The 22,626-nt window shown below is 42.0% G+C and overlaps 1 protein-coding gene across 1 annotated transcript; it reads left to right on the top strand.

Annotated features, from left to right (window-relative positions):
- Window positions 1-8,502: 8,502 nt before the first annotated feature.
- Window positions 8,503-22,313, top strand: LOC117403018 (potassium voltage-gated channel subfamily G member 3-like). Its single transcript, XM_034004840.3, has 2 exons — window positions 8,503-9,487; window positions 16,029-22,313. Exons 1-2 carry the CDS (start codon window positions 8,835-8,837, stop codon window positions 16,672-16,674), a joined length of 1,299 nt encoding a protein of 432 aa, XP_033860731.1. The 5' UTR covers window positions 8,503-8,834; the 3' UTR covers window positions 16,675-22,313.
- Window positions 22,314-22,626: the final 313 nt, after the last annotated feature.

The raw sequence follows: 22,626 nt of genomic DNA, 5'->3' as shown, positions 1-22,626 counted from the left end.
TGGGTGACAGCAGGACCAGGTCATCTGCATAGAGCAGGAATTTGATTTCTTTGTCGTGTAGAGTGATGCCAGGGGCTGCAGACTGTTCCAGCACCGTAGCCAACTCGTTGATGTAGATGTTGAACAGTGTTGGGCTCAGACTGCAGCCCTGTCTCACTCCACGCCCTTGGGTGAAAAACCCTGTTCTTTGGTTTCCAATTTTCACACCACACTTATTCTCTGTATACATTGACTTAATGATGTCATAAATTTTACCCCCTACACCGCTCTCAAGAATTCTAAGGAATAGACCTGGATGCCAAATTGCGTCGAATGCTTTTTTAAAATCTATAAAACAAGCAAAGATTTTTCCTTTATTTTTTTGGTGCACATGTTTGTTTATTAGGGTGTGTAGGGTGTAAACATGGTCAGAGGTGCGGTAATTTGGTAGAAATCCAATCTGACTCTTACTCAAGACATTGTGTTCGGTAAGGAAGGCCAGTATCCGGGCGTTAATGATACTGCAGAACACCTTCCCCAGATTACTGCTCACACAGATGCCTCGGTAATTATTGGGGTCGAATTTGTCTCCACTTTTATGAATTGGTGTTATTAGCCCTTGGTTCCAGATGTCAGGGAAACAGCCCGCAGCCAGGATGAGGTTGAATACTTTGAGCAGGGCCTCCTGCATCCTGGGGCTGCTGTGTTTCAGCATCTCGTTTATGATGCTGTCGGGCCCGCAGGCTTTCCTGGGCTTGAGGGCTTGGAGCTTTTCTTTTAGCTCTGGTCCTGTTATTGGGAAGTCCAGTGGGTTCTGATTGTCCTTGATTATGGTTTCCAATTTGTTTAGTTTTTTTAAAATAGAATTTTGGTCTGGATTTAATTAGTTTTCGTCTAATTCTTGATAAAGTTTATCAAAGTAATTTTTCCAAATGTTACCATTTTTGATTGCCAATTCGTGACTAGTTTTTGATGTGTTTAATTTGTTCCATAGTTCCCAAAAGGAATTTTGCTCTATGGATTCTTCAATTTGGGATAATTGTTTGGACACGTGTTCTTCTCTTTTCTTATTGAGAAGGTGTTTGTATTGTTTCAGAGCCTTGCAGTAGCTGAGTCTCAGTTCGATATTGTTTGGCTCTCTGTGTTTCTGGTTTGACAATTTTCTTAATTCTTTTCTGTTTGTTTTACACTCCATGTCAAACCATTTTTCATTTGATTTCTTTTTAGAATTAGTTTTTTTCTTGTTTGTTTTCTTGAGTTTTGATTTTGTTGCTGTTGTTTCGAATATAAAATTGATTTCTTTGATGGCCGAATTGATTCCATTTTTGTCTAATTTAAAAAATTTAGTTAGAAAGCTGTTTAGCATACTTTCTATTTCTGCACTATGAATTGTTTGTTTATATTCCTCAGCACTGCTTTGTGTCCACTTATAGGCTGGTTTAAGACCGTATAATTTGGCGGGTGGGGTCGGGTTTGACTTATTTAGTTTTGGGTTCGTTTTTAGATACAGGACTGTTTGGCAGTGGTCTGATAGGGGGTTTTGTTGCCGGACTATAAATGCATTAATAGATTCTGGGTCCATGTCTGTGATAGCGTAGTCCACTACACTATTACCTAGAGCAGAGCTGTATGTATATCTGCCCTGAGAATCCCCTCTGATCCTGCCATTAATGATGTACAGACCCAGGCCTTTACAGATATGCAGTACCTGCTTCCCACTCTTGTTCACCACACTGTCAAAACTATTCCTCTGTGTGGTGATGGGTGTGTGGTACAAAGAGGTCTGCTGTCCAATCACATGGCTGTTCCCCTCTGTGCTGATGTAGTCGACCTCTCTGCCGGTCCTGGCATTGAGATCTCCACACAGCAGCACAGAGCCCAGGGATTGGAAATGGCTAATTTCTGATTGTAAATTTTGGAAGCACCCCTCTCGGTGGTACTTTGTAATGTTTGTGTGCGTTAGTTTTGATCAGAACAAGTACTTTAATATCGCATTTCAAGCATCAGTGTAAGTTTATGTGGGTGTGATACATCTAATTTTAAAGGTTACGGCAAAAACAGACCATTGCCTCATCGTGCTTTATTACAGCTGTCTATAATAACCATGTCTGCCTTTATCACTGTCTGTCTGTCTGTGTGTCAGTGTCTGTGTGTCTGTGTGTTTAACCTGCTTGTCTCTCTGTGTGTCAGTGTTTGTGTGTCAGTGTCTGTGTGTTAACCTGCTTGTCTGTCTGTGTGTCAGTGTCTGTGTGTCTGTGTGTTTAACCTGCTTGTCTGTGTGTGTCTCAGTGTCTGTGTGGCTGAGCTCAGTCAATTCTCAGTTAGCTTCCCCTCTCCATCCCATGGCCTATCAGCCTGAGTGCCATATATATTCTGTTACCATGGCAATTTCTTTTTAGACCAAGCTGGCCTGATCAAGTTCCAGATAATTTGGATACCTGGCCGGTCATTTACATTGTGAATGGAGCTACTGGGAGCGTATTTGCATAAATATATAGTGTAGCCTGTTTACCAAAATGTGGGGGAGCAAACTAATATTACATTCTGTACAAAAGAACCCGTTTGCTTTTCCTGTTCCTGCAGGGGTTTCTGCTGAAATGATGCGGAGTGCACAGATCTAACGAGAGTAAGCAGATGAAATGGAAGTACAGAGACAGCCTGTATTGAAGCACCCCCACCACTCAGGCAGAGTTCAACTGGTCTGTGCGTATTCAATACCTTTAATTACACAACCGGGGGGATGTCAGCTGGATTGTAGAAGCCCATGGATGGGGCCTCAACCCCAGTTTAATGGTTCAAGACAACATTGGGTTATCAATCTGACAGCAGCCTCTGGTTACTCCAAACATGTGCTGCATTAATTAATGGATGTATTTATTTAGAACGCATTCTATCGAGATGAGTCATCCGTTCCATGGCATACTGTAAATGAATACAATTTATTTTAAACTTCCAATAAATAAGAAGTTTCTTTAAGCACTCACGTTAATTGTTTATCAATAAGGGTTTTCTAAGATTGCATTGATGATTTCAAATGGGCCTGTAATTGAATTCACTATTTTTTTTTAAATTGAAAATGATGTTGGGCTTGCGAGAGGGTCCATAGTGACATTAGTGGAAATGGATTTACTGTGCAGCTACACACACACACACAGAGTCTAACATTACCATACAAGTACTCTAACTGATACAACACAAATCCCACACAGGTCAGGGTGATACATCAACAGGCTAAACATAAATAGTGCTGCGTACTACCAGCATTTAACTCATAAAGATAACAATGACGAACTAGTGCGACCCCCCTTCATAAGTATAGAACACCAACACACTACACACTTTGCACTGCCTCCCATATAGATGATATCTTCTGAATCCTAGAGGGGCGAGGGGTGCACATTAATGAAAGTTGGAATATAGTAAACATTACGGGACACAGCCTTTTTAGACCCCCTAAAAATGTTATACTCCAAGCTTCCAGTAATGGACTATATAAAGAGAACTATAAAATAAAATATGGACAATAAAACGTGGCCGCTCACTAAATGTGCTGTGCTCTTCATAGTATTCTGATTCGACTACCTAGATTGCGGTCTTGCATAAAGCTTTTATTTCATAATTGGATTTTGGTTCTGTATTTGAAGACAGACTGTTTGCCATTAGGAACTAGTACATGCACTCATGTATTATCCAGCCGCGTATAGTTTAGATCTAATCAGGTTAAAAAAAAAAATACACACTCTCTAGCGCCGTATAAAAGTCGCATAAAAGAGTAATTCTCAAACTGAATGCAGTAGGGATTCAAGGAAATGCATGCACATGGATTAGTTAGTGGTTAACATGTAGAAAACAGAAAGTACTGATTAGAGGAGAAACCTCTAAATGGAGTGAGGTAACCAGTGGTGTACCACAGGGATCAGTATTAGGTCCTCTGCTATTCCTAATCTACATTAATGATTTAGATTCTGGTATAGTAAGCAAACTCGTTAAATTTGCAGACAACACAAAAATAGGAGGAGTGGCAAACACTGTTGCAGCAGCAAAGGTCATTCAAAATGATCTAGACAGCATTCAGAACTGGGCAGACACATGGCAAATGAAATTTAATAGAGATAAGTGTAAGGTATTGCATGCAGGCAATAAAAATGTGCATTATAAATATCATATGGGAGATAGTGAAATTGAAGAAGGGAACTATGAAAAAGACCTAGGAGTTTATGTTGACTCAGAAATGTCTTCATCTAGACAATGTGGGGAAGCTATAAATAAGGCCAAGAAGATGCTCGGATATATTGTGAGAAGTGTTGAATTTAAATCAAGGGAAGTAATGTTAAAACTTTACAATGCATTAGTAAGACCTCACCTAGAATATTGTGTTCAGTTCTGGTCACCTCGTTACAAAAAGGATATTGCTGCTCTAGAAAGAGTGCAAAGAAGAGCAACCAGAATTATCCCGGGTTTAAAAGGCATGTCGTATGCAGACAGGCTAAAAGAATTTAATCTATTCAGTCTTGAACAAAGAAGACTATGCGGTGATCTGATTCAAGCATTCAAAATCCTAAAAGATATAGACAATGTCGACGCAGTGAACTTTTTTGACCTGAAAAAAGAAACAAGGACCAGGGGTCACAAATGGAGATTAGATAAAGGGGCATTCAGAACAGAAAATAGGAGGCACCTTTTTATACAGAGAATTGTGAGGGTCTGGAACCAACTCCCCAGTAATGTTGTTGAAGCTGACACCCTGGGATCCTTCAAGAAGCTGCTTGATGAGATTCTGGGATCAATAAGCTACTAACAACCAAACGAGCAAGATGGGCTGAATGGCCTCCTCTCGTTTGTAAACTTTCTTATGTTCTTATGTTTTAAACGCCGTATCTCAGTAGTTTTCATTTCTACTATTCGAGCAGAGCGACTTTTCTCCTACATTAATCCGGTATCTGATCCATCACTTAAGGACAGTTTTGGATAATGGATACAATTTAAATCGCTGCAGAAATGTGACAATCAATAGAAAGTAATCATGGTGTTTGGGAGGGCATCCGGCTCATCCTGTCAATATAGTTCTAAAGAATGGATATTAAACGCGAAGGTGTTTGGCAGTGTGGCTGAACCGGGATTTGAAACAAAGAGAAAGCATACGCACATCCAGAGTCTTTCAAGGTGCAGGGTAGAAAGATTATAAAGTTAAACAAACAGTACCCGCACACACTTATATATTGAAATGGACCTTCTTGTTCACGGCATGGGTTAATTCTACGATAGCGTGCCACTGCCACCACGTTTGTTTAACTGGGGGGGGGGGGGGGGGGGGGGGGTAGTTATTGATATATTTTTAGTATAAAGGCGGAGAGTGTGTGAAGTCACGTCACAAAGACACCAGGAGCAGCAACTCAGGGCAAACAGTTTATTAAAACACAATTAATTAAAACTGGGCGATTAGCGACCATACCAATAGAATTATCTAATTATGTGAATTTAATAATTCTCTGTGCAATGGGTAAGAGAGGGGGCAGATACAACCACTACAGACCTTTGCAAGGTAAGAAAATAACGCAATAAACAATAAATCATTGGTGAACTTAAATCTCAATGCAATCATAAATCATAATAAGTCACAATACACAATAAAGTGGCTCAATTATTATTTATTTCTTAGCAGACACAACCTTATCCAGGGCGGCTTACAATTGTTACAAGGTAGCACATTATTTTTACATACAATTACCCATTTATACAGCTGGGTTTTTACTGGAGCAATCTAGGTAAAGTACCTTACTCAAGGGTACAGCAGCAGTGTTCCCCACCTGGGATTGAACCAACAACCCTCCGGTCAAGAGTCCAGAACCCTAACCACTACTCCACACTGCTACCCGATGAACCACAAATCAAATAACTGCTAACAGCAAACAAGAGAAATAATATCTATATATCACAGCAAACTCAAACACACAGAAATAACCCCCCACAAAGATTAGAGTGATCGTGTCTGTCCCTTACAGATCCACACATGATTTAAATACAGTGTATCAATTTAGAGTTTAAGTGTGGTTAAGACCGATAAAACACCCAGATTACAAGGTAGAAAATACAATACAATAGTAAAGCAGTTTAAAAGAACACTCTCTGGTTTCAGAGTCAAAGTCAGTCCCCTTACAGACTGATAGAACCCCGGTGCTCACACAGAGCAGTCTATCCCCGGTCCAGGTGCCCCCTGTTAAGTGGCGGTTCTCTTTTTAAAGTCTGGGCAGTCAAATTGCAATCGCGGCACCTGCCGACAGACTGCATTGCACTAATTAAACAGGTGTGTCTATTCACATCTCTAATGGAGAGATCAACAAGGTCCATTACAATATTATGCTCCAAAGTGTTTATTTCCCTTTCAATTCAAAGGCATTACGTATGGGATATGCCTGCCCATTGGGTAGGTATCGCTGAGCTCTCTATACCAGAGCTGCCGATAGGCCCCTTCCTGGGATGATGCACTCGGTCCCGCCCACTGAGGGAATAAAACTGTCATCCAATGGAAGCCATTTCTCTTTTTCCTTCTCAAGACGGTACGGTAAGACCTCTGTGTTGAGCTGAGCGTGTTGATAGAAAAGAGCTTCTCGAGTCGATTGTATTTCCCTTGCATTCATGCTGAAAGCTGGTTGGCCGCTTTCCCGGAATAAATGACTTTGAAAAGACCAAGCCTTTTGCCTTTCTGTCTTTCAGCGGCCTCCTCGCTTGCGTGGTAGGCCGCTTTTTGTATCTGTCTGTTGTGTGGGAGCGACTGCCTGTGCAGTCACCCGCAACTGGTTGTCTGCTTCTTTCTGAAAGTACACAGTTCCTCCACAGGGCTAGGCCTTGCCGTATCCCCACTGTTGAGTGACTCTTCCAGCCACGCTCTCCTCCACGGGGCTAGGCCTTGCCGCATCTTCGCTGTTGAGCAGACTTCGCCGGCTGAAAAGCCCTTAGTACCTTAGTACTTAGGTATTTTGGTGCGCAAAGTGCCCAGTGCATATAGCACTTGGTGCCCAGCGCCACAGCGTCAGTGCACAGACACAGCACTGCACGGTACACGGTGCACATAGTGCTCTCAGTACTAGGTGCACACAGCCGGAGCCTGGCTAGCTTGATTGTGGCTCGTAGAGACAGCTGTGGCTGTCACAAGCCAGAGTTCCTGATGCAGATAAGGCCGCGCTGCTAGACGTGCCTATTTCCCCAGGGCATACCTTTGGGCCAGCCATGGAGGAGATCTTACAGAGATCCCACTGGGAACGGGAGGCGTCCCAGCAGGTGGCCACGTTGCTCCCTCCCCGCGCTTTGGCGTGGGGCAGGTCAAACCGCTGGCGAGCTCCTCAGATGTGGACTGTCACCAGGACAGTTCCAGTCCCCACGTCTCCACTGGGTGACCTAAGGCATCGCCTACAGGGCACACCAGCAACAAACAACCGGGCCCAACCAACGGGGAACACAGGACATGGCCAGCCCACACACCAGCGTCACAGGAGACGTTTTCAGGACCAGCGCCGTAAACAGCCACCTCAAACTGCCACCCCAAACTACCCCGCCTCAGCCTCAGCAGCCCGAGCAGCGCCCCTGAAGGCTGGTGGCCTCGACCTCCTTTTCGACACCTGGGTTCCGCTTGGGGCGTACTCCCTTTCGAGGTATCATGAATACTTTCATGACAGACCCTCTCCAGGCCTCGGTACTTCAGAAGGAAGTGGCCGCCTTGCTGTGCAAGCGAGCCATTCATCTTGTGGACCCTGCCTCCCACGGAGAGGGGTACTGCTTGAGGTATTTTCTGGTTCCCAAAAATATGGTGGCTTTAAAGAAAGAAAGGAGGTTCCAGATGCTGACGCACCGTCACATTCTCCAGTCAGTCCGTCCTGCTGCACCATGAACTTACGGGACGTGTACTTTCATGTTCCCATTCGTCTAGAGCACATATTCTACTATATAATGGAACAAAGAACTGATTAAAATCATAAAAAAGGTTTAATGTCAAACTCCCTTTGTTTCCCTCCTCCTCCTCCTGCTCCTAATAATAATAATAATAATAATGGTACTCTTGAAATAGTCCTAAACCTGGATTTCAATACTGAATCATTACCGTGTCACCAGTATCTGTCTTATAGTTTGTTCAGCAGCCTACAGTATACGAAGGCTATTGAACATTTTCATTTTATAATGGCTATTCAGCGAATCGATTCCATCTTGCCAAATTACATTTTTAATTGAAAAGAAGATAGTCCGATCAATAAAAACATGATTTGATTGTACCAAGTGACGAACTAGCAGGTCCAGCAGTCACCGAACAGCAACAGAACAATGGAGCTTTCCTCGGTGCGTAAAGATGCCGGGAGAGTTAATCCAGTTGTTGTACACTGCGGAGGTGTGTCTGTACGTGACATCACTCACCAGAACTGCCAGCTACAGAGCTGAGAGAGAGAGAGAGAGAGAGAGAGAGAGAGAGAGAGAGAGAGAGAGAGAGAGAGAGAGAGAGAGAGAGAGAGAGAGAGAGAGAGAGAGAGAGAGAGAGAGAGAGAGAGAGAGAGAGAGTCTGAACAAGTACACAGCTATAAAGCGCTCCGTTCGCTCTTACCAGAAGTATTTTTCTTTTTTATAATTCGCCAATTGAGCGTTCACTACTTACTACTGCAATTTAAGACCAGATGAAAAGGATGACTGGCTTTTCTGTACTGGAATCTCACTGTTTTTCGTTTTGCCTGGACATCGTATGGTTACCTGTATCTGGACTTGGGAAAAGAGTGTGGTGATGATGGGAGATATATTTGCCGACCAGAAGAGCCCCTCTGCGGTGCTCACTGCTTGAGTGCGTAAGTAGTATTTGCTGTGTGGATTGCACTAAAATGAAGTTTGGAAGCGGCACTTGCATTCTGAATGTGGGTGGCATCAAGTATGCGTTCCCCAGAGATGTGATCAAGGATTTCCCTCTCAGGAGAGTCAGTCGGCTCCACGGCTGCGTGTCGGAGAAAGAGGTGCTGGAAGTGTGCGATGACTACGACCGGGAGAGGAACGAGTTTTTCTTTGACCGGCACTCGGAAGCTTTCGGCTTTATCATGCTCTATGTCAAGTACGGCAAGCTCCGCTTCGCCCCGCAGATGTGCGAGCTGGCCTTCTACAACGAGATGATCTACTGGGGGCTGGAAAGTGCGCACCTGGAGTTCTGCTGCCAAAGGCGACTGGACGACAGGATGTCCGAGACTTACACCTACTACTCAGAGGAGGACACGAAAACAGAGGACGAGCTGAGAGTGGAGGAAGAGGGCGAGCACCCGGCGGGACGGGGAAGAAGGAGCGCAAAGTGGCTGGAGAGGATGCGGAGGACTTTTGAGGAACCCATGTCCTCCATAGCCGCGCAGATTCTGGCCTCAGTGTCGGTAATATTTGTAATTGTGTCCATGGTGATCCTATGTGCCAGCACGCTGCCAGACTGGAAAACTGCAGAGAACAGAAGCGTGGACGAGCACAGGTACACAGAGCACTTAACGGATCACTCCGGGTATTTATACTTTATTTTATTTCTCTAGCATGACATACAGTTAGCCTGCCACATTGTTAACATTATTGAAAAGTGTGGTTGTTCAGCACATTAGGAATCTGATCAGCCCATGTGTAACCCGTTTGAACAAATGCCGTAGAGTAGATTAAAGCAGCTAAACTAGGAAACAAAAGGAACCTCCGCCACCTTATTGCAGTCAGTGACTGACAGAGCAAACCCGATGATCGCACCGGGGCTGTTTGCAACAACGCTGATTAAGAACACTGGTATCCCGGCTCAGTCAGGAAACATTGCCCTGTGTGTTTGTTTTCAATAACATTCATTTGGTTTCACCACAAAGCCATTTGATGTCAGAAAAAAAACAGATGGGAGTCAGTTTGTGGTTTGAGCAATAATGGAATTTGCTTGAGAGAGTAAGAAAATGTTCCCGTTAATAGAAAACACGATTAGGCTCGATTCTTTTTTTCTATAAAGAGTATTTCGAATCTACAAATAATGAATTGATGAAAGTTAACAGAAAAAGGTTGAGTGATTCAGGTAACGGACAGCGCTGACTGGAGAGGCGGGGGGCGCTGTCTTGTCTTGAGCACCACAGAACCCTTTGTTCAAATGTTCTAAGATTTTCAGAGTACTGTACTGTTTTGTGTATTAGTTTGTATTTGATCTTATCTTCTTTAGCACAGTACTTTGGATGTTAATTTTAGCGCGTAAGGTTCTTGCATGAAACACGTATCTTACAGTTACCTTTACGGAATAGAATAACATTGATTAAAAATCATATACTGTAAGAAGCCTCTTTAAATTAATTTTAAAAATAAGAATGTTAAGCCGGGTGCTTCTGTCGTTCGATCGAGGAGAACATCACTCGAAATGACACAGATCCGGTTTCAATGTGATTCCTCTAACAGCATCACTGCTGAGCTTTACAGTACAGCAGCTGCTTGTTGGAACACAGTTTCACAATGCAGGGATTTACTGTTTACACAGCCAGATAAGAAGGTATTTCGTGAGATAAATCAATACCAGCAAATGGTACTTCCATTTGTCGACCAAACATTGCGTTTGATTTTAAAGGAAGCAGGTCTATACGAGGACGTATTTATTTGAAAGTGTATGCATGCACACGCGTGTCGAATGGGTGAGATTGCTGGTATCTACTTTTAAGTGTGTTTTTTCTTGTGTATTTACTCTGGTTAAACCAAGCTGTAAGCAAGTTTTAAATACTCTTGCTCTTGAAATACTCGACTCAAAGATACTCAGGAATGCTTTTGGTATACCCAGCTATTGTGCATTCTCATTGGGTTCAAAGGTACATATAGGGTTATTATTATTATTATTATTATTATTATTATTATTATTATTATTATTATTATTATTATTATTATTATTATGTTTGTTTGTTTGTGGATAAGTTCAGCCTCCGATTTCAGGGAATCCTGTCTCCGTGTGGCACTGTTCCTCAATTCTTATATCTTTCAAGAACCTTTAGTTCAGACAGATTTCAACAACGTCATCGAATTCAATAATGTTACATTAAAGTAGCCTCATTTAAAATAATAATAATAATAATAATAATAATAATAATAATAATAATAATAATAATAATAATAATAATAATAATAATAATAATACATCTGCATAATCTTGTTGTATCCAGACAAACCATGTTCTTCCTTCAATCAGAAAATCAAAGTAATCTGTAAGTGCGAAGCGTCCCTTGAAAGCTTCTCACGCTGTGGCAGCGTTAATATCTCATCAGAACAAACAGAGTGCAGTGTAGCGTTCCGATTCCAGATCCCTTCCACTGAGAACACCCGACGAAAAAAGCAACAAATAAAACAATGCATTGTTTTAATAAGAAAGGGGAGACAGGTAGGCGCATGCTTTTAGAGCCCTTTGTTGGATGTATTGGATTTCTTTCAAAATAGGAGTAAACTACAAACTCCTAGGGATCTTGAAAATATAAACAGATTTAACATGAAAGTCATGAATTATACCCAGATACACTTTTAGCAGACACGACTGCTTTTTTTCATTGGCATGCTATTGTCAATATGGTGTCTTGATCCGTATAATGACGGTGCATTACCAAATAATAAAACGGCAGGAAGCAGGTGACCTACTTCCAGTGTCATTGGTAGATTATATTTCAAATGTATGTTTAGAATAAAGCCACGGGTGGAAAACCATGCTATCTATGTTTTTAAAATAACTTTAATAAGAAATATAGATTAATATTGCTACCTGAAAAATCACCCGCGATTTAATACCCTACTGTATCGTATGTGAGGAATGCACTACAGCGGCTTCCCTGCAGACGGGAGCTGTCTGTGGTGCTGAAAGACTGTGCGCGAGATCACCGCGGTCATCGACTTGGCAACTTTTCCGCGGCGAACACTATTTCCGCGCTTTCCAACTCTGAATTATGGGAGGAAGATATTATACATTTTGGATTTACACATCACAACCCACATTAGATGGTCACATCCTCTCGACTTCCATGCCTTTCATAAGCATGGGCTCTACTCACGACCGAGTCTCAGCTCTCCCAGTGGATACGAGTCTACTTCACAAACACCGGCAAGCAGTCCAGCACACTTACCAGGCGTGCTTGAGAGAGGCCGGGGTCTGGCTGGCAGGCAGCAGGTGTTGCGGTCCGGATTGAGGGGTGCGCTCTCTGCGTCTCTTGCTCGCCTCTGGAGTGCCATGCAATTCACCGGAACCGAAATCTGAAGAGAAAAAAATAGCAGCGCCGCTCATTATAAATATATACTAGATCAAATGCCTTAGAACCCGCTCAGCCAAAAAACAAAATGCAACAACCACCGATCTTACAAAACAGTCAGTGAGACCCCACACAGAATGCAGAGTGAGAATCTTAGCTGTACCTGCTTTTTGCATTGGGATACAAGGACACAGCCGCACTGTAGGTTGCCTCGGAAAGTTTGGACCAGTTAACATAGTAGCATTTTAACTGTGCGATTCAAATTAATTTCAATGGCATGTGTGTGGAACAGTACAGGTAATTCACAACGATCGATCTATAGCATTTCCAGTCAATTGCGATTTATTTATTTATTTATTTTGTATGTATTGATTTATTTGGTCCATTCGCGTCCATATATTCACTTGGATAATTTAAAAAAAACAAAAAAAAAAACATAATTGGGCAGTGATTGATAATATAATTGTTGGTCTACACACACCTGTTGTCTGGAGAGCACTTGAGGTCTGAATTATCCTGTATTGATAAGGAAACCAAATACACTGAATGATATTGAACAAACTAATAATGTTCCACACGTCGTACATTTATTCATAAAATAAATACATAAATATATAAATAATCCACAATTTATAAATGTATCACTGAAAACGTTTTTAAATAAATAAACGATTTCATTCTGTGCAGGGAAGTTTCCTTAAGAGGTCTTTAAAAACAGCAGACCCATAAACTAATGCAAGGTGATTCTAAAGACGCATCTGATATACTGGACAGGACTGCTATCACTGGTGCTTGTGTAAGTCGTTGTACAAATACATGTTTTTGGCCCCACACTGATCGTGGTCTGTGTGAAATACCTGAAACACCAGGGCCATCCCGTCTTGGAGAATGCTGTGAACTAGCGAGTGGACGCATGGTTTCAGCAGCCTTTCTATTTTGCTGTGCAGCCCTGTATGCTAATGAGTCTTGACACAGGTGTAATAGCCCTTCTAAACGTTTACTATGGTAAAAAACGCAGCAAAATGTGGTAAAGCATAGTGAAAGTCTAGTCAAGTATGGCAATTTGGAGCAGAGTAAAGTATTGTACAAACCTAAACAGCAGATGCATAGTATAACACAAGAAAAGTATGGTACAATGCAAATATCATTGTTTGTGTTTGGGTTTGTGAATTTATACATGTTGTATAATTATGCTTGCATTTTGATTGTGTATACTGTACTTGTGAGTCCTGTCCAGATTCTCATTGTCACAATCATCTGTTCCAGTGGGCAGAGTAGATCACAAAAAAGAAAAAATCAAACTACCTTTCTGCTGCCGAGAAGGAGGCTACCAGCTGAATTAAAGGAGCTTTCCTCCTCCAGCCTGACAAGCAGATTCCATCCCAGAGGTCACAGAGAAGAGTCCCAGGCCATGACAGGCAGAGCTGTCTATCAGTGCTGTTTTATCAGGTTCAGTGTACTGTAACATGCACTAAGCTATTTGTAAATTGGCGCCAATAAGAGGAAGCTCATTATTATTATTATTTGTTTATTTAGCAGACGCCTTTATCCAAGGCGATTTACAGAGACTAGGGTGTGTGAACTATGCATCAGCTGCAGAGTCACTTACAATTACATCTCATCCGAAAGACGGAGTGCAAGGAGGTTAAGTGACTTGCTCAGGGTCACACAATGAGTCAGTAGCTGAGGTGGGATTTGAACTGGGGACCTCCTGGTTACAAGCCCTTTTCTTTAACCACTTAACCACTGGACCACACAGCCTCATTGTGCCCAGTAACAGGAACAGAGCAGCCAGCATGTACAGCACAATGCAAAGAGGATTCACTAGAGTGCAGCTCTCATTGCAGAGCACACTGCAAGGAGGATTCACTAGAGTGCAGCTCTCATAACATAGCACACTGCAAAGAGGATTCACTAGAGCAGCTCTCATTGTATAACACACTGCAAGGAGGATTCACTAGAGTGCAGCTCTCATTAGTGTTCTGCTCTTTCAAACATCTATGAAGCTGAGACACTGCAGAGCTGATCCTCCTCACCCCATGTCTTTCACCTGATTAATAGCTCTAGTACAGTGTTATAAATGAAACATTCATGGTGAGCCTTGGACTGTAACAAGATTTCCGGATACCAGATTTGTTTTTACATTTTATTCTGTTTTATGGCACTCAATTTCAAAATGAATCATTCTGATTTGCACGTTATGTATGCTCAATTTGTATTTCTCAATTACAGTGCCACCCTGAAACAGTTAGGAAGACCTGTGGTATTGACTGATGTCTTTTGAAATCAGATTATCGAGTTGTTTTTATTGCTTCTCTCTCAAACACTTTAAAACCTGCTAGACTGTGATAAGCTTTCTTGGCTTGCAAACGAAGATGTGAAGCTTATTACAAGTCTAGTCAATGAGTAATGTCTCCTGTCCATCCAGCTGGTTGGCACAATGCCAACTTTTGTAACATTTTGCAAAAGTTTGGAAAGTAGTTTTTTTTTAGATATTGGATAGCTCATTCTAGGGTGACCACCCCATGTCTTTCACCTGATTAATAGCTCTAGTACAGTGTTATAAATGATATTGGATAGCTCATTTGCCTTTTCAGTGTTCTTGATGTGGAAAGGTAAAGTGTTGCATTGTTACAAGTAGGGGTGTGCTGCTACTTGTACTTGTACTGGGAATTGCCATTCAGAAGTGTTTATAGGCAGGTATTAAATAAATCCATTCATTAATGTGTTGATGCGTACTTAAAAATGTTGAGACGATAGATCAAAACGCCACTTTGTGATAGGGGAGGTGTGATGCCTAGATGCAATGCATTATGGGACATTCATTTTATATTGTATTGTGTCTGTTTTTTTTTTTTTAACAAAAACGATCTTCTACCCAACAAATGGTTATGGCAGCCTGAATCACCTTAACATTCGTGAATGCCTTGTTTCCATCTGACTAATCACACTGTTAACTTCCCAGTCTATTCCCACATTAAACCTCTTCCATGGCAGTCACTCAGAGAGGTAATGTATAGGCGCGCCATGCTCACAGTGGAGCGTGGTTGTGACTGTGTGGGATCAGCAGACGGGAAAAGCACACAGCCCTCCACAGCACTGGCACTGACGAAGGTAAAATATGAGCCTTGCAGATTGAAACAGGACCGGCAAGGAGGGAGAGGTTTGTGATCATCATGGGAGAAGCTGAAAATGTGGGAAGCATGGAAAAGGAGAATAAGAATCCAGGCACAGAACAGGGGTCAGGAGAGACTTACAGCACATGGGAGAGGAGGACAGGGCTGCTGCTTTATCATCATCTTCACAAATCATTCACTATCTTGATGAGAAATCATGATCAATGAATGCAACCCATATGCCTCAAAGTCTCTCTGAAACCCTGATCAGAATGCGGTTTGCTGTTTGGGTCTCTTTATCTCCTTTCCCCTCCCCTTGACATTTTATTAGCAAACTGCTGCCTTCCATGATCCCCAGCCCTTAATCTGCATCTTGAAATGCTTTTGAATCAGCTCATTATTTAGTGGCTTGGCAACCAATAGCTTTTGATCATCAAATCATCCCAGACGAGCAATCTTAGATTATAGGTACATCTTTTAGATTATTTTTGCCACTTCATGATTCAGCAATGCCTGTAGTCACCAGATCGCGATCATTAACCAGTTTATATTAACTGAGGCACTGATCATCTGCTGGCTGAACCCAGTATACTGAACAGCTCACCTTAGGATACTTCCCACAAATGGCTGCCTTCCTTTACAATAAAATGCAACAAAATAACCTCCTACCCCCTCCTTTATTGCGCTTTGTGTCTTGCAGGATAATCGAGGCGGTGTGCATTGGCTGGTTCACGGCGGAATGCATCGTGCGCTTCATCGTGTCGAAGGACAAGTGCAAGTTCATGCGACGGCCCCTGAACATCATCGACATGCTGGCTATCACCCCGTACTACATCTCCGTGTTGATGACGGGGCTGACCGGCGAGAACTCGCAGCTGCAGCGGGCCGGGGTGACCCTGCGCGTGCTCCGCATGATGAGGATCTTTTGGCTCATCAAGCTGGCCCGCCACTTCCTGGGGCTGCAGACTCTGGGGTTGACTCTGAAGCGCTGCTACCGTGAGATGGTCATGCTACTGGTCTTCATCTGCGTGGCCATGGTCATCTTCGGGGCTCTGTCCCAGCTGCTGGAGCATGGGCTGGACCTGGACATGGGCAACGAGGACTACGCCAGCATCCCCGCTGCCTGCTGGTGGGTTATTATCTCCATGACCACCGTTGGCTATGGAGACATGTACCCCATCACCATGCCCGGGAGAGTGCTGGGAGGGGTCTGTGTGGTCAGTGGCATTGTCCTGCTGGCGCTGCCCATCACTTTCATCTACCACAGCTTCGTCCAGTGCTACCAAGAACTCAAGTGCCGCTCCGCGCGCTGCGGCAGGAGCCTGTCTGCAGAGCTCTTAAACTGACCCTGATGCTCCCCTACCCCTCAGAGGAGCCTGTCTGCAGAGCTCTTAGACTGACCCTGATGCTCCCCTACCCCTCAGAGGAGCCTGTCTGCAGAGCTCTTAGACTGACCCTGATGCTCCCCTACCCCTCAGAGGAGCCTGTCTGCAGAGCTCTTAAACTGACCCTGATGCTCCCCTACCCCTCAGAGGAGCCACAATCAAAGTGGGTGCCGGATTTCATTTAAAAGAGACAATGGATTTGTCTTTCCAAGGATGCTTCTGTAGTGTCTCTGTTTTTGTGGGGTGGGGGTTTAGGAATGGGAAGTAAAGACTCACTTACTATGTTTGGAATCTCCTTCGGAAATCAGTAGTCTAACTGTTCAGCTAACAGCAGGAATGGAAGACTACTAGAGAGTGAATCTGATAGAGTTTCCTCACAGCCGTTTAAACCATATAGAGTTTTACACCATATTTATTTACTATGAATATATACAATATATTTTGGGATTTAATCAAATGTAATAAATAGCAACACCTACAAACTTTGTCTCAAGAGAAGGCTATTGGCTTGAATCGCTAAGCTTCTGCTCCAAAGCACAATGCAATGTTACTGCAAATATCATTTGGATGAAAACTCTCAATCTGGTTGGCTAAAACACAGTGCATAATCCTAAATAACCTGTGTGACATTTTCTCAATAGAAGCTGGAGGAGCAGAGTGAATATCAGCTCATCTGGGCACTGTGCACTGCTGCTGTGGAATAACCTTTCAGCATCTACACATGGAACCCCTCCACCAGACTTGAGGGGCTATACCCAGCAGCTACACTGAGATGAATTACCAGCACTGCTCTGTGGGCCAAGAACATTTTAACTCTTCCATGTCGCCTTTACCTTTCTCATTGTCTAGTTGTTCCACGGCAGCAGTGCAAAGTGGTCAAGTGCCTTCATAATCACCCAGTGTGCAATATCCTTACACACCACAAAACAAAACCTTAGATACAACAAAGAAAATTCTATCTGCTGTGTCCATGACGTACCAAAGCAATAATATTCAACATCTGGAGCGAGCAGAATTATGGGGCAGCAAACATCTGGCGATTCTCTCTGCTGGGAATGATTGCTTTGGTTTTGAGAGAGGCGATTACAGGACGTTACCGGACTGCTCTGTGATTCAGCTCATTGCAGATGTGGAGGGTACTACTGCTATTAAATGTCAATGTGATGTATTTGAGGTTTCACTGTTCTCCTTGTGGTCTGAAGCCCAGGTATTGCTTCCAGCTTCTGTGTGTGATGAGACGTCAGGTAGGTTGCAAGGAATTACGCAGTAGCTTTGAGCCAATCAGATTTCGAGTTTTCGGTCCAGTGACATAACATGCTTTCCTCACCCTTGAAATATAAATATATACATATATCTGAATTCCACTCTGAAGAGCTGTGGCTTCTCTGCACATTGAGAGTCAAGCCAGCGACTGGACTGTACTCAACAAAGACATCAGCAGGAGTCACTGGCAGTCCAGGGACCAAGAGCTGCTTGTTCTGGTTTGATTAAGAAAAGAGTGTTGGAGTCTAATCAACGGATCTAAGCAGCAGCACGTCTGATCCCTCTGTGAAAAAAAATGTCTCATAACAGTACAGTAAACCTGGACTGAGTGTCTCCAAACCTCCTACTGCATGTTACAGAAAGTACGAAGCCAGTAAATGTGCCTGTCCCAGGAAACCAGCACGTCTTGCTACTTCCAGGAAGAAGAGCATGGCATTGGTGGACAAGGGACAAGGGACATGCTTGTTATTTATTTATTTATATTTATTAGTGTTAGTTGATTGAATCCACCCCCATGACTGATTATCTAATTGGAAGGGTGTGAAGGAGGCTCCAGTCATTGTGTTAGTTAGTTTGTTTCATAATGCTGTACATACAAGGGCAGAAACCCATTCTTTAAGTCAAAGATCACACTCTGTCTGAATCCAAGTTAATAGAGTATCGACATGCTTCAATGTGTTTATTAGTTAATAAACAGTGTTATTTTCTAAGGGTTGAGATGGTACTTTAATGTTAAGGCCTCCATTTTTGTACTTTAATAACTTCGACCCCGTTCAATTGATTTGCACGAAAATATTGCATGTGTGATGTTATGGTTAGATCTCTTGACATGGCCCATTTCGTGTGATGTCATGGGTTAGATCTCTTGTCATGGCCCATTTCGTGTAATGTCATGGGTTAGATCTCTTGTCATGGCCCATTTCATGTGATGTCATGGGTTAGATCTCTTGTCATGGCCTATTTCATGTGATGTCATGGGTTAGATCTCTTGTCATGGCCCATTTCGTGTGATGTCATGGGTTAAATCTCTTGACACGGCCCATTTCGTTCCGCTCAGATGGTCGGATTCCGAGATCCGGATCATGAGAAAATGTAGAAAATCAGGGTTGAGTTATCTATACCCTGCTTTCTGACTGTGTTGATTGAAATCTGAATATTGACTGTGAACCATTCTGTATGTGAATACAGATGTCATTCAGTTGTAAACAATATGGCACTTGGATTTTCATCAAAACAGTCTGAAACTTAGGTAAAGATGTAAGTCTTTGTCGAGCCTGTGACCTCATGATGACCCATTACAAGCTGTGCATGAAAACGCACCTTGATCAGTGGAGCCGCTTTGCAGCGCGTTCTAAACAGAATCCAGATCCTCTTGGATCCCATATGCTAGAAAGAAAATGCATGTAAATCCAGCTAATTAAAACGTGCTGATGAGAGGAAATCTGCAACCTGCAAAAAACAAAACAAAAAAAACAAGCTGCTCAAGGAAAGTGTCAGTTAGTTAACCTGTGTGATTCATCAGGGGCCATTCCTTCATCAGTAATCAGTTATTATGGATGTTCTTGTTGTTACTGCATCTTGTACATCGCTTTGTGATGGTGGTCCACTATGAAAGGCGCTATATAAAATAAAGATTGATTGATTGATTGATAAACATGTTACACTGCAGCTGGTCAATAAAGAAAAGGTTTCCCCGCTGAGGGTTACACACTAACCACGTCTGACTAATAACCATTCAGGAGACTCATCACATGTTTAGCTATTTTCCTGTTGGTGTTTATAACTAATTAACCTATTTGTTTCCTAGACCGAGGTTGAACCGCCTGTTACAATGCTTTAAACTGTGGACACTAAACCAGAAGGGATCTGAGATGTATTCAACGTGGTGGGGCTGAATGATGATGCTGCTGTGTTATAATAATGTTGTAACACTCTGCAATACACATGCATATATAAAACCACACTTTTAAACTGATTAGCACCGATAACGATAGTGAAGTTTAGGACTCTTCAATGGTCCTGCTATTACTGCTATTACAGACTGGGGTGCAGGGGTGCATGGCTCTGGAAGCTCTTTCAGGATGACCTTTTACACCGACAATCCAGTCAGGCAAATGTGCAAACGCTGCCTTCCGGAACACTAATTAACTTTCTTCATTTACAAGCTCTGTCAGCGTCATCTGGCCATAATGTATTCAGTGAGGCTGAACGGAGAGCTAGAACGAGATATTCAGCTTTCTGCTACCTCAGTCTGGGCCTGTTTCAAGCAAGGGCCTTTCTATAAAGCATTAGCATGCTAGGAACCTTACAAGAGGTTACTGCAGTGCACCATGGGATAGCAAAGTGCGGTCAAGCAGAGAAGGGGTTAGCATGCTAGGAACCTTACAAGAGGTTACTGCAATGCACCATGGGATAGTTAAGTGTGGTCAAGCAGTGGTAAGCGTGGTAAATCACAGAAAAGTATGGTAAAGCCTGGTAAAGGATGGTTAATAACATGGGGATTATCATGCTAAAACTTTATAAGGGGACCAGTGAATAATAGTCTACCTGCTAATACTTTAGAAATAGGCTCCAACATTTCAGGCAAAAAGATCTCTGTTATTTTGACTTTTTACAGAATTGAATGAAGTAAAAAAACGATTAATATTATGCAATTATTCAGAAACAACTTCTGAACACACAAGGATTTAAGAACCCTTAAATTACAATTCTGAATATTTCTACCATTTCTAGAGTATTAAAACACTCTATGTCAAGGTTATAAAGGTTGTGATCCAGTGAAAAGATTCCTATGTCACTCAAAACAAATCCATATTGCAGATTGTATTGCTTCCCATTTTCAACGTTTTGTTCCATTGACAGCCTGTTTGCTCCTCTGGAACTTGCATGGGAGCCAAATATTAGTGCACGTGGCCCTTGAAAGTGTTTATATTACTGCATTATTGTCTACCCTGCTTGTATTACTGCATTGCACTGTACTGTAAGACAGAGTCAATTAGCATTGGCATTCCCCTCCCGTTACCTTTGAACTGTTCATACAAGCCAGCTAGAGGGGGATTCAATCAAAACAAATACAGCACCACTTTATGACTCATGTTATTTCCATTCTATAGCGATATTCAATCCAAGTGCTAGACACAGGAGGACACATACCCTTGCCAAAGCAAGAAATGTGCTGTCATTTGATAAGCCCTTAATTGAGAACAGATTTAATGTAGGACACCCCTTAGCAGTATCTGATTGAATACCGGCACAGAACAGGGGGTTATATAGCAGCGCTGTCAGTTTTGATTGAATCCCCCCTAAGTAGCAATGCTGTCTCTCTTAAGTGTTACAAACAAACAGAGCATATATACAATGCACATGGGCATATATGTACAGCCTGTCTTCATTTTAAACCCTGTGCTCATTACTTCCATATGAGTTCCCATCATTCTTAAAGTGACCCTGTCATTTGAACTGTGTCTATTCTTGTACTGCAGAGCACGGGCTCATCCTGTTCCATCGTCCATTTCTTTAGAAGACAGATTTTCTGCTGGGATTCAACTAAAATAGAAGCAATCAATTATGCAAAAGCCCTTCAGTTTAATTCAGCTTTGCTTCTACAGAGAAAAAAAGAATGATACTGTTCCATGAGGATTATTAATTTAACAGAGTGGTTTTAAACATTGGGCTGGAGTTGGATTTATATTAAAAAAAACAACAAAAAAAACAGTGCATATTTGCCTGATCTACGGTGATATACTAAAGAAGGATGGCACTGTATAGAATTGATCTCAATTACAGGATGAAATCTAGCCAGGAGGGATACACTGGCGGTCTGATACAGTGCTGTATTTTCGGATTGAATCACAATAAGAACAATTCAGATATCTGACTGTCAGATTGCTCATGGAGCAACAGCAGAGGATGGAAAGGAAGCCTTCACTCAATGCACTGTACAGTATGCATCATGTTCTTTCTCTTTCAAACATGTTTTAAGATGTGCAATGCAGCAGCTGTAATACTGTATTTGTGTCAGAACAAAGCTCTCTGTTGTTTCATCTAACTAATGTGTTCACATTGCAGTGATTATCCTTTCTAGACTAAATCATGATTCAGAGTTTAAACAGCTGGCGACTCTTCGTGTTAAATCTAGACGTTATTTTAGGACAATGGGATTAAATATCTATTCTGTAAATGTGACTGCCATTTCAGCAGAATTCTTTTGTTCATTAGGAAATAAAAACACAAGTTTATAGTTTTAATTGTATAAACATCTATTTTATATATTGCTTATGTTTCCAGATAGAATGTCTCTATGGCTTATATACTTGAAAATTAATAAAAATGTTGCTTCTCAATTTTGCCTCTTTTTTTGTATTCAAATAATATTTGTGCTATTTCAACAGATAGCAATAATATGATATAAAAATACATGATTCCTAGAAGAGTTAAATACAACTTTCTTTTATTAAGCTTTGTATTTTATTTTATTATTATTAATAATAATAATAATAATAATAATAATAATAATAATAATAATAATAATAATAATAATAATAATGGATTGTGGTTTCCTATAGCAGGGGGAGTCTGTCTTGGGCTGTAGTAAAGGACCTGGCCTATTCTCCTGACATTCTTTACAGTTAATACCAGGGTGATGCCTGA

The sequence above is a fragment of the Acipenser ruthenus genome, chromosome 5 (genome assembly GCF_902713425.1).
Source record: "Acipenser ruthenus chromosome 5, fAciRut3.2 maternal haplotype, whole genome shotgun sequence".
Taxonomy (NCBI): domain Eukaryota; kingdom Metazoa; phylum Chordata; class Actinopteri; order Acipenseriformes; family Acipenseridae; genus Acipenser; species Acipenser ruthenus.
The sequence above is the reverse complement of the archived record's forward strand: the minus strand, read 5'-3'. Positions and strand labels throughout refer to the sequence as shown.